The sequence below is a fragment of the Physeter macrocephalus genome, chromosome 2 (assembly GCF_002837175.3).
Source record: "Physeter macrocephalus isolate SW-GA chromosome 2, ASM283717v5, whole genome shotgun sequence".
NCBI lineage: Eukaryota > Metazoa > Chordata > Mammalia > Artiodactyla > Physeteridae > Physeter > Physeter macrocephalus.
Genome location: NC_041215.1, coordinates 135672479 through 135685012, shown reverse-complemented (window position 1 = coordinate 135685012; position 12534 = coordinate 135672479). Strand labels below are relative to the sequence as shown.

The following is a 12534-nucleotide window of genomic DNA, read 5'->3' as shown; positions in this document are numbered from 1 at the left end:
ACAAATACTGATTGACAGCCATGTGTCCATAAAAGCAAAATCACCTAAGAACTGGTTACAGAGTAGACCTCCATAAATAGCTGACTGAGGCAACCCGACGCCTCAGCCTACCTAAATCGCCTGGAAGTTTTTCCAGGTGATAATAACGACACGCAGACAAACTCGATCACACTCCAGCACCTGGAGGAGAGGGTATCAGGAAGGTGGCACTGCCTCTGCATATACATTCTCTGTGGTTAGCACACTGGGTACACGATTCAAAAGGTACAAAAGGGTATACTGTAAAAAAACAAGCTTGTCCACTGTGGGCCCAAGGAATCACGCCCCTTCCCAGGGAAGCTGCTGCCACCAATCTGCTGGGCATCTTTGCCAACGTCACTGTCTGTTTAGCCTGAAGGCTGAATCCTTGTGGGAGAAAAAGGCACTTGTACAGCTACGCGGGCGGTGCACCTTTTGTTCGCCACACTTCAAGTTCATCACCCACCATTATAATAAACTCTGCCCGGGGAACTTTGAGGAGAACCTCTCGGCGTGCCTGAAACCGTCTGCACGCTCGGTCCAGAAACAAGATTCCCGGGGACCCCGGTTCGAGCCCAAGCTGCACCTTGTGTGTCAATCGAGCCGACAACTGGTTATCGACAGGAGCGGGTCATCTCGCCAGGGCCACGTGGCCTCCGGGGACTGTCCTCGGGCCTCCAGGGTCGGGCCTACATCACCCTCACCGTGCGGCGCAACAGAGCGGGGCGCTCGCTCGCCCCCCACCCGGCCGGCCGGGGCCACCTTGCGCGGGGGGGAGGGGCGGCGGCCAAAGGGAGCTGGCGACATGGGGGGAGGGGTCGGCGCCGCCGGCCCGTCCCCGCGGCCGAGGACCGGCGCCCGGCCCACCGCGGTCCCGGCCTGGCCCGCGCCCCGTCCGCGGCGCCGGCGGACCGACGCACGGCGGGCGGCCGGCCGCCTGACAGCTACGGCGGCGCCCCCAGCGCCCGCGCCCGGCCGGCCCCGCCGCTCACCTCGCGCGCGATCTGGTTCAGCGCGTCGTCCTCCGCCGTCAGCCGCTCGCGGTTGGGGAGCCGCTTGCGCCCCGAGCCCTGGGTGCCCATGTCCACCGGCCGCGTCGCCCGCTGCGCCGCGGGACCCACGCCCCTCTCGGTGCGGCCGGGCCCGCTCCGCCCCTCCCTCCGCCGCGGCGTCATGGCGTCAGCGGGCGCGGGCCGGGGACGCGGGGACGCGGGGACGCGGGGGACAGGGGCTGGGGGCGCCGGTGGGAGGAGCACGGGAACTCGGCGCCGGGGACGCGGGGACGCGCCGGAGAGGGGACCGGGGAGCCGGGGGCGCTGGGGGCCAGGACACTGGGAGTGCCGGTGGAAACGGGCTGGGGGCGCGAGGTCACGCCGGAGCGGCGGGACACGGGGACCAGGACGCCGGCGACCCGCGGGGACGACAAGGGCTGAGGATGCGAGTGGGGAGCGGGGACGGGGGTGCGGGGACGCTGGGGGACAGTGAGCGTGGAAACGGCAGCAGACTTGGGATGGCTGGGGGTCGGGGGCGCGTGGGCGCAGGGGACGGGGTGATGAAGTCTAGGGGTGCCGGTGGGGACGGGGGCAAGGGACCACGGAGGGTTCGGAGGCGGGAGGGGCGGGAGGCTGGAGCTCGAGATGCCTGGAGGGGTCTGGGCCGGCGGGGCCGGGGACACTGGAGGGTGGACCCCCCTGGTAATCGTGGGCTGACCTCACCAGGGCAGCGGTCACTTCATCGGGGGCGCTGGAGGGCTCGCAGGGAGGGACTGGGCTGCAGAGAGGGGTTTGCACCCAGGGGTGGGTGCAGGGACGTCGTGGTTCAAACCTGCGCCCCAGGTGAAGTGGGGTCTGGCCTCACAGATGGGTGAAAGCTGGGTTCTAGGGTCAGGCGCAGGGGAGGTCACATCCCCCTCTGTGGGATCTCGCCAGCCCCCTGAGCCTTACAGCACGTTCAGAACCCCTGTGTTGATGTGGGCGTTTCCTTCTTCACCGCGTGTTTTCTGGGACCTGCCACTTCACTCCTGTGTCCCCAGCTTCTCGGAAAAGGTCTGAAACATCAGCTGCTCTCAAGAAATAGATACAGGGAATGACTACTTCAGCTTTACCTTCCATTCTCTAAAGGTGGATTTAAAATTGAATAGGAGGATCAGATGAGGTTTACAAAGCCATTACCTTCTTTTCCAGGGTAAAGGCCCGAGTAACTGCTAGCTGTCTGCACTGAATTAGGGAAGAAGAAATGCGCTGGCGGAAGCACAGTAACCAATAGTTACTGGTATATTTGAGGTATGGGGAGATCTTTAATGCGGCTGGGGAATAATGGAAGGGCAGGGCCATCCTGAAGTCACCTGTGATTTTCCCCCTAGAGATGAGTACAGTTAACATTTTGGTATATTTCTAACCAAGTGACATGACCGGGTTGGTCTGGGTTCTCAGAAAGTAACCTGGGAGCTGAATGGAGGAGGTAGCATAAAGGGGACCCGGCAGTGGCAGAGAAGGATGTTGGAGGTTTACTGCAGGGAAAAGATGGTGGGGGAGTGACACAGGAGGGAGGAACCAGGTTCCATTGCTCAGGACACCTGAGTGGACTTCAGTGGGGTGGGTCGACAGGGCAGATGGTATTAGGGCTGTGACCTTGTTCATTACTGTCCTCCTGGAGCTTGCATACACCTGACACAGCGGAGAGACTGAGGAAATACCTGTTGATTGAGTCTTCTATGTCACATTACACCACTTAGGACCCCATACTCCTTAGGTGACATGGTCCTGGTTGGAGGACCATCTCTTGCTCTGCCCTCAGCCCTGCTGGAGGCTCGCTGCTCCCTTAGCCCGTGATGCCGGGTGAAGACTCGTCTTTGCTCAGGCTCGTTCCCATGGCTTCACTCATTCATTCCCCCACACCTGCTGCCTGGCAGGTGCTGTGCCGGAATCTGGGGCAGAACTGCAAAGGACACAGACAGAGCCGCTGTTCTCTCAGGACTTACCTGAGATACCTGCAACTCCTCTTCCAAAGCCACATCCAAGCTCCAACATCTCCTTTCTTTTTTGATTGACATATATACACTAATATGTATAAAATAGATCACTAATAAGAACCTGCTGTATAAAAAAATAAATAAAATTCAAAAAAATATTTTTTAATTTTTTTTTTTGGCTATGCTGTGTGGCATACAGGATCTTAGTTCCCTGACCAGGGATCAAACCCGCGCCCCGTGCAGTGGAGGTGCAGAGTCTTAACCACTCGTAACCCATCTCCATTCTGGAGGAAGTCTTCCCAGCTCTCCAAGGCTGCTCCTTACTTTCCTCACTGGTCTTCCTCAGAACATCAAGTGACTCTTTATTCTAGCACTTGAATTCTTCTGTGCTGATCTGACGATGTGAGGGGGGCAGGAACTGACCTTGTCTTGCTCATCTTTCCGCCCTCACTGGGCACTGAATGTGCCACTGCTTCAACCCTAATGAGAGCGTCTGGCTGACTTTGGGGACTGAGTCCAGATCCCAAGCCCCTCCTCACCATCCCAGTTGGGTTTTGTACAGAGGCAACAGGGGACTCACTGCTTCGGGGACTGACTGGAGGTATTTCTGGATAGTTCAGTCCCTACACAGTGTTCTCAGACACTAGGGTGAATTCTGTCTCCCATCTCTCCCCCATCAACCACCCACATCGGGGAAAGGCCAACCTTCTGGAAATCATCAGAACCAATGTTGCTGGTCCTCAGGTGGTCCCATGATGTCATGACCTCCTGAACCACCGTCCGCACGCTTCCTGCTTCTTTGGTGATGTGCTCTACAACTGTCTGCTTCTCCCTGTGGAATCAGTTCTTGCCTTTAAATGGAAATATGATACCTGCATTGTCAGGGTGGGGGCAGTCCACGTAAAGATGTGTCTCAGGGCTTGACACACAGGCAATCAATAAGTGGTCCTCCAGCTCGTCTCCCCAAAGGCCTGGGTCTGGAATGAATAGGGCAGCAGCTCCTTCTGGGGCGAGGGGAGGTGGGCAAGGACATTAGGCAGCTTTGTGGCTGTCACCTGTTCTTGGGGTGCCCCTTGAGGGATACAGAAATCCTGCAAGACCCCATCCATCAGGCTGAGCCACGGGCTTACCAAGAAGCTGTGGCTTTCTACTTGCGCTGGACTCTCAGCCTCTCCTGCATGGTAGCCCCTGAACTTGCTTCTACCTAGAAGACTGTATTGTGCCACCAGCACTACCTAGCCCCTCCCATGTGGCCCTTTTCTTGTTCCAGGTGATTATACTACCCACAAGGGCTTACTTCAGAGAAGCCACATCAGGAGTCTGATGTCCCGGGCAAGAGAATCAATATATTCACCTCCAAGCCTGGTACTGAGGCTCTTCACAAAGATACAGATGCCCTTCAGGAAGGGTCCATGAATACGTGAAGGCAGCCTCGGTGAGGGGCACCACACAGGGGACCCCACGTGGACTTTCCACTCCCGACACACTGTCCCTTTTGTTCGGGACCCCATTAAGCAAAAGCCTGTGAGCCGACTGGGGGAAGAAGTTAACGGGCATCTCTGGAGGAGTCATCCAGGCTGGAGGGTGACTCAGGGCTGCTCTGATAGGGCCCTCTGAAGGACAGTCACATGGGCCATGAGCTGACTCACTCGGGTCCATTGAGAAAGCCTTCCAAGTGGTTCAAACATCATTCACTCGTGTTCCAGCCTCGCTCTTCCAATTAACAGAGGATGGAAAAACCTCCCTTGGATTACAGCTGGAGAAAGGCTAGGGAGAATCACAGCCACTCACAAGGATGGCTTGAAAGGCAGTGGACAGAACATGGAGCCAAAATCATGCCCAGAGGGGAGCTGGCTGAGGTCAGGGTCTCCACCACGCCTGGGAGGTTAATGGTTTGTCTCCAGTGGCCTGCTGGCCTTTGTCTCTTTCCTCTCTCAGCATCTCAAAGCAGAAAATTGGACTGATCCTTCACCCAACCCGATCTTGTCATTCTAAATGCCTCTTCTCTCCCAGGATACCACCACTTCCAGTTATGTTTTCATGTCTCTTGGACTTAAAACTTTGGAATCCTGTTGGATTTTTAAATTTATCTTATCCTTCATCTCTGATTGATTCTATCCCTATCCCCCTTCCGCATCTTTGCTGACTCCGTGATGGTCTGTACCTGGTTCACCTTGCCATACCTGTGGGTGACTTGGAGTAAATCGTCTCCTGAACTTGAGGTCTCCAGGGTGGGGTGCGTGAGACAATACACAGGGGCTCAGGAGAAACCTACTAGAACTTCCATTAATATGTATTTTAAACTAAAAATAGAATGTTATAGGTCAAATGTTAATGTATGATCTATAGCCTCACTTTAAGCGGTCACAGGTCATGTCCTAATGATACACAAGCTATTCCCAGGGGCTGCTAATGGCATTCTCTCTCATTAGACCATTTTCAGAATATTTTGATGTATTTGCATGAACAAGAAATGGGTTTATGGGTGACATAATCTAGTTTTAACTAAAACTCAAAGGGTAGATAAATGACTTCAAAGGATTTAAAAGATTCTCAAGAAAATATTTCCCCCAAAACACAGACAAACGAGAGAATGAGGGACATATTTCTAACTCAGGAGGAACTCTTCATTGGTCTCAATATCAGGTTATTAGATATGATGAGAACAATGAATAATCATCCCAAACAATTTGAAACACAGATTTACATTTCCTATTATTAATGATTATTTTTAGTGAATATTGTGCCCTGATATCACAGATGAAAATAGATTATGAACACAATTTACACATAAATAAATATATAAAATTTGGGGTGTATTTTAAAATATTTGGTGATTGAGTTCATGATAAAAAAAAAGTCTGGTTTCTAGGTCAATAATTGTTAAATTTGGGGGGATTGTGAACTCTTTTGAAAATCTGATAAGGCTGGATTCCTCTCACCCACCAAAAAAAAAAAAAAAGAAGGAAGAAAGTAAAGGGCACCTAAACAGGAAATTGAGCACAATTTTTTTAAATTTATTTATTTAATTTGTTTATTTTTGGCTGAACTGTGTCTTCGTGGCTGTGCGCGGGCTTTCTCTAGTTGTGGCGCGTGGGGACTACTCTTGGTTGCAGTGCGCGGGCTTCTCATTGCGGTGGCTTCTCTTGTTGCAGAGCATGGGCTTTAGGCGTGCGGGCTTCAGTAGTTGTGGCTCGTGGGCTCTAGAGCACAGGCTCAGTAGTTGTGGCGCATGGGCTTAGTTGCTCCACGGCATGTGGGATCTTCCCGGATCAGAGCTTGAACCCGTGTCCCTGCATTGGCAGGCGGATTCTTACCTCAAACTAATCCTCCTGTCAATAATAATTATAAACCTCAAACAAAATATAAAAGTACCCACTGAAGAGTAATTAATGCAGATAGAGACTGGAGTGGCTACAACCTTTGAATTAAGGGAAGTAAAAGGTGACATCCGCTTCCCCAGAGGATATTCTCCAGTCCTCAAGGTGCACTGGGAATAGAATTCAAGAGTTATTGGATTGGGAATAGATGTTAGGGTCTGAGACTACAGGTACAGCTGGCAATTTAGTGAGGAAATCCCAGAAAAAGGGATGCAGAGAGGGTTAAGCCTCAAGATCTGCATACTAACTTACGTAGAAGCCATGGCTGAGTCCTGAACAATGCGTGTGTGGAGTGAAACTCCAGGAAATTCACATGGAAGCTGGAAGCCTGGAAGAACTGGGCAGAGATTTCAGCAGCTGTCCCATGTTAGGAAGACAAAGTTAGGAATTCAAGTCCTATCAAGTTAGAGGGCTTGGCAAACACCTTGAGCCTTTCATGGAAACCACAGAAGGACTATGCCTTAATAGTAAGATGACATTAGAGGACTAAGGGCTATGACAGGAAAATCAAAATACACATGCTGTAGCAAAACCTAGAACCAAGGCTCTACAAGATCAAGGTGCTATGAAGGGTTGAGGTAACTTCCCTCCCTGATAGAACCAAATTCAGCACTCTTCAAAAGAAGGCAATAGAACCCAGAGTCTCTGAAATGTAATGTCCTCTATGTCCAGTATACAATAAAGAATTACTAGACACAAGAAGAATCAAGAAAATGAGGCTCACAGTCAAGAAAAAAATAATCAGTTGGAAAAGATTCACAGATGACCTCGATGTGGAAATTAGCAGAGGAGTACTATAAAAGAACTATGAGAAAGATGGATATAATGGAAGAAGACATAGGGAATTTAAGGAAATATTTGGGGACTCTAAAAATGAACCAAATGGAAATTGTAGAACTGAAAAATACAATGCTTTCCAATTTAAAAAATCTTTGAATAGTATTAGCAATAGATTGGATAATGTAGAAGAAAGGATCAGTGAACCTGAGGAATGGTCAGTAAAATTACCCACACTGAAGGACAGAGAGAAAAAGACATTAAAAAAAACAGGTTACAGGGATTCAGGCTACCACAGTGGTCACTTGATTTTAACAAGGCACCAAGAAAATTCAGCAAAGAATGGAAAATCGTTTTTGGGTAAGTGGAGCCAAAACCGCTGGATATCTATAGAGAAAATAAAGTTTGACCCTTAACTAACACCTTACACAATAATTAAATCATGAAACATTTTCGACCTAAACTTAAAAGCTAAAGCTGTAAAATTTCTCGAAGAAAATCTAGGAGAATGTTTTTGAAAACTTGGGGTAGGCAAAGATTTCCTGGACGGTTTTTAAACAGCACTAATCATCAAATCCAAAATTGATAAATTGGATTTTGTTGCAATTAAAAATTTCTGCTTATATAAAAACTTCAGTAAGAAAATGAAAACACAAGCCACAGACTGGGAGAAAATATCCTCAGTATGTAAATGTGACAAAGCACTTCTATCCAGAATGTAGAAAGACTTCCTACAAATCAATAGGAAAAAGATAAATAAGTCATTTAAATAACAGGCAAGAGATCTGAATACTTAAACAGACACTTTATATAAGAAGACATACAGAGAGTGTGGAGAAAAGGGAACGCTCTTACGCTGTTCGTGGTAATGTAAATTCATGCAGCCACTGTGGAGAGCAGTATGGAGCTTCCTTTAAAAAATTAAAAATAGAGTTACCATATGATCCAGCAATCCCACTCCTGGGCATATATTCCAGAAAAGATGAAAACTCTAATTTGAAAAGATACATGCACCCCAGTGTTACATAGCATCACTATTTACAATAGCCAAGACATGGAAGCAACCTAAATGTCTATCGACAGATGAATGGATAAAGAAGATGTGGTATATATATACCATGGAATATTACTCAGCCATAAAAAGGAATGAAATAATACCATTTGCAGCAACTTGGATGGATCTAGAGATTATCATACTAAGTGAAGTAAGTCAGAGAAATACAAATACCATATGATACCACTTATATGTGGAATCTTAAAAAATGATACGAATGAACTTATTTATGACACACAAACAGACTCACAAACATAGAAAACAAATATATGGTTACTGAAAGGGAAAGGGAAGTAGAGGGATAAATTAGGAGTTTGGGCTTAATAGATACACACTACTATATATAAAATAAATAAACAACAAGGACCTACTGTATGGCACAGGGAACTATATTCAAGATCTTGTAATAACCTATAATGGAAAAGAATTGGAAAAAGAATATATATATGTATACGTATAACTGAATTACTTTGCTGTACACCTGAAACTAACACAACACTGTAAATTAACTACACTTCAATAAAAAATTGTTTTTGTTTGTTTCAAAAAAAAAAAGAGGATATACAAATGACCGAAAAGTATAGGAAAAGTGTTGAGAACATGCTTATCATGCCAAATGAAACCACAGTGAGATACCACTTCACATCCGCTGGAATGTCTACCATTGGAGAGACTGACAAGACCACATGTGGGTGAGGATGTCAAGCAACTGGGACTCTCACGCGTTGCCGGTGGGAGTATGAAATTGTATCGCTGCCCTGGAATGCTGTTTGGAAGATTCTTAGAAACATAACTTACGCTGTAACCCGGTCATTCAAGTCATTGGTATTTACCCAAGAGACATGAAACATGTCCACAAAAAGACATGCACAAGAATGTTCATAATAGCCCAAAGCTGAAAACAACCCAATGTCCATCAACAGGTGAACAGATAAGCAAATTATAGTTATAGATGTACTACTACTCAGCAATATAAACTAACAAACCCCTAATACCGGCAACAAATGTGGATGAAGCTCGGAAACATGATGTTGAGTGGAAGAAGCCAGACACAAAAAAGTATATATTGGATGGTTCTCTTTATTTGAAATTCTGGAACAGGCAACACTAAGCTATGGTGATAGAAATTAGAATAGTGGTTGCCTCTGCAGGGTGAGTGGATTGACTACAAAGGGGCACAAGGAAACTTTTTGGGGTGACGGAAATATTCTTTATCTTCAGTGAGGTGTTTGCTGCGTAGAGAGACGAACTGTCCAGTTTTATCTGGGGATAGGGGGCTTCCTGAGACGTGGGACTTTCAGATTTCAAACAGGGATAGTCCCAGGAAAACTGGAACCGGTTGGTCACCTTTCGTACGCGCGTGTAAGCATTTGTCACAACTCGTAGAATTTTTGCATGCACGTCTACATGCATGTCCAAGAGCACGCACACTTAAAATTTGTGCATCTTATTATGGGTTGATTATACAATTTTTAAAAAAAGAGTATTTAAAGAAATTATGATGGGAAAACAACCAAACCAATGAAAACATAAGCAGGCAACAGAAGAGAGCATTTGTCCTTTAGGCTCCGTATTAAACTCATGGTTTTAATGTAATGACTTTTGGAAAGACCATAACCTAACACAGCGCTGACTACCCATCACTGACTACACATCACTTCCTCCAGGATGTGGAGATGCTGGATAAAAAGAGATGCTGTGAAGGGATATTTGGTGTCAGCCTATTTGACACTTGTCTCCTGGGAGGGTTGAGGAGGTTGGGGAGGTTCCATCTATTTCTCCCCTATTACTTGTTGTGGGGTCTCCGATACCCACTGGCGTGCTGTTTTCCTGCAGAAGGACCACAGGTAACATCAGGACACGGAAACAAAAGGGTGATTTTCTCACAGTCCGGTTCAGCGCGCCGCGGCAGCTGTGAAAGGAATCGTGAAAAGCTCACTCCTTTTTTTCCCCTCCTGCCAATTCATCCCATGTCCCGTGGTCCTTTCTCCGGGTGAGCTTTTCTGTTCTCGTGGTCACTGAGCATCTGTAACCTGGAGGGCAGAGCCATGGAATTCCAGGCTGTGTTTGATCTGCCCTGTTTTCTGTTTGGTGATTGTAGTCGTGGGCTGGTACCTGTGCAGTGTTTGACAGTCTGTATACATCTGTACATCTGGTGAGGCCTTTTTTTTCTTCTGCTTTGCAGCCAAGCCTAATTATTCTTTAATTGAAGTATAGGTGATTTACAACATTATGTTAGTTTCAGGTGTACAACATAGTGATTCAATATTTTTATAGATTATACTCCATTTAAAGTTATTATAACGTATTGGCTACATACTCCATGCTGTACAATATATCCTTGTAGCTTATTTATTGGTGAGGCGTCTTGAGTAGGAAGTCACCGAGTTTCTCCACTACCTACATGGACCAGTTAGTGAATGTAGCTTTTCCCCTGGAGGAATCGCTGTAGTTACGAGCAAAGCAGCATCCTTATCAACTACTCAGCTCCAGTCCTCCAAAGCGGAAATTGAGCACAGATGTTTCCGATCTTTTTCATTATTGTAGGAAGATGCTCGCCATATTTTTGGCAGTAGCTTTTAAGAGTACACTGTATGCTGGGTTTGCCAATTTTTAAATAGGACAAACATTTCACCAAGTTTTAGTTATACTGAAGAGCGCTCTGAAGACTTTCTTGTGAGGAATTCACTGGAAATTTCTCTACATGAAGCTAACGCTGAACAATTGAAAACACTCCGGAGGGTCCCGAGCTTTACCTTGTTTTACTCTCCGCCATAACAGCGCTCAAGGGTTCCGGGCCAAGATGAAGCTCTCTGTGCCGGCACCAGGGCTATTTTAGGAACGTAAGAGAAAAATAGTTTACCACTTACTCATTTGCAGTCTGTGCTCAAGTTAAGTCCTTTACGTCTTTCTAACCCAGACAGAGAACAGTTTATAAAATTTGCTACAAGCCGTTTGTAAAATTTAGCTTTGCCTCAAGCAGAGCAAAGGTTATATGGTTTTTTCTTCTTAGGAATTTATTTTTCCTCACAGTAAAATCTAATCACAATTCAAGTTAGCATCTCTGGGATGATTAAATGAAATCACAGCCCTGCAAAGTGCCTGGCAGAGTCCAGCACGCTGGAAATGTACACCAGCGCACCTACTGTGTGCAGTGGAGAGAGGCCGGAGAAAGAGGAAGATGAGCAAGACCCCGTTCCTGTCTCCGGTGGGTCTCAAGGTGGCAAAAGGAGGGATAAAATCGCTTTGCTCCAACGGAGCACCTCACTGGGAAACTCAGGAAGGAGCAACTTGCTTTGTGGATGGATGGCGTTTATTCCCGCAGGAAGAAGCTGTATCCAAGGAAAGCCCAGGCAGGGAGGCTGTGAGCTGCATCCTTGCTTTTACACGGGCCTCGCGGGCCATGGTTTTGCTGCCTGAAGGGGAAAATTTTGTGTGAAACCTCGAAGGGTAGCAGGACGCGCTATCCCCAAGTATGCCTTTTTGGCTTGAGGCTTATTCTGAGCTGATTATTTTCAGAAACAGCAGACACAGGGAAAGCTCAGCGAACAGAGTAGAAGTTGCACTGTTGTAAGTGAAATCTACACGTGTAAAGGGTATCTCCATGAATAAGGGGGTCTCCTTCCCTGTCCCAGGAATAGAGGATGACTCTAAGTCACAAGAAACTCGTATCAATGGCGAAAGCACAGCTTAGAGCTGCATAACAGCCTCACTCTGTTTACCTGCTCATCTCCCATATGAACCTCCCACCTTTTCTCTTGTGTCATTAGCTGAAGATGGTATCTAAGCTGGTGGCTGAGGCCCCCCTGAAGAGTTACTCATTTTTTCCCTGGGGATCTCCCACGTATACATGAGGTAAACGTGTTAATAAACTTCTATTTGTTTTTCTCTTGTTACTCTTTTATTTTAGGGACCTCAGCCAAGAACGCAGAAGGCCAAAGGGAGAATTGTTTTTTCTGCCCTGCAGCCATCTCTGTCTCTCTCCGGGGACCGCCGTCTTGTTACTCTGAGAAGGGGACTCAGGATCCCTGCTCAGCACCAGACCTTAGCTGCTGACCAAAGCCGCTGGCTGCCCTGATGGGACAGAGATGAGAAGCCAGCTCCCCAGAAGGAAGGCCTCTGGCCATGGGGAGGAGGGGCAGGGCCAGAGGAGGCAGGGACAGGGCTGAGGATCCGGTCAGGGCCAACGGCTGAAGGAGGGAAGGCCTCCGGAACAGGCCTGGATAAGGACACAAAGACGTGGCCGTGCGAAGCCGAGAGAGAACACAGAAGAGACCAGCAGGGCCACGTGTCCACAGGTCTGCCTGTGTGAGTATGAGTGTGTGTGTGTGTGT

The 12534-nt window shown here is 47.8% G+C and overlaps 1 protein-coding gene and 1 long non-coding RNA gene across 32 annotated transcripts in view; one reads left to right on the top strand and one right to left on the bottom strand.

Annotated features, from left to right (window-relative positions):
• LRRFIP1 (LRR binding FLII interacting protein 1) overlaps positions 1-1100 on the bottom strand; it is a 150496-nt gene extending 149396 nt beyond the window's left edge. For all 27 annotated transcript variants that reach the window (XM_028482976.2, XM_024124616.2, XM_055090806.1 and 24 more), the window contains exon 1: positions 1011-1100. In XM_028482976.2, the coding sequence (XP_028338777.1) occupies positions 1011-1100 (90 nt within the window). The remainder of the gene's footprint in view (positions 1-1010) is intronic.
• Positions 1061-3109, top strand: LOC114484750 (uncharacterized). 5 transcript variants are annotated; one of them, XR_003677989.1, is made up of 4 exons: positions 1061-1149; positions 1947-2063; positions 2202-2300; positions 2930-3109. It is a non-coding gene; the product is annotated as an uncharacterized lncRNA (long non-coding RNA). The 5 variants fall into 5 exon arrangements; XR_003677983.2 differs by lacking the exon at positions 1061-1149 and having other exon boundaries at positions 1663-2063; XR_003677988.2 differs by lacking the exon at positions 1061-1149 and having other exon boundaries at positions 1663-2063; positions 2815-3109.
• Positions 3110-12534: the final 9425 nt, after the last annotated feature.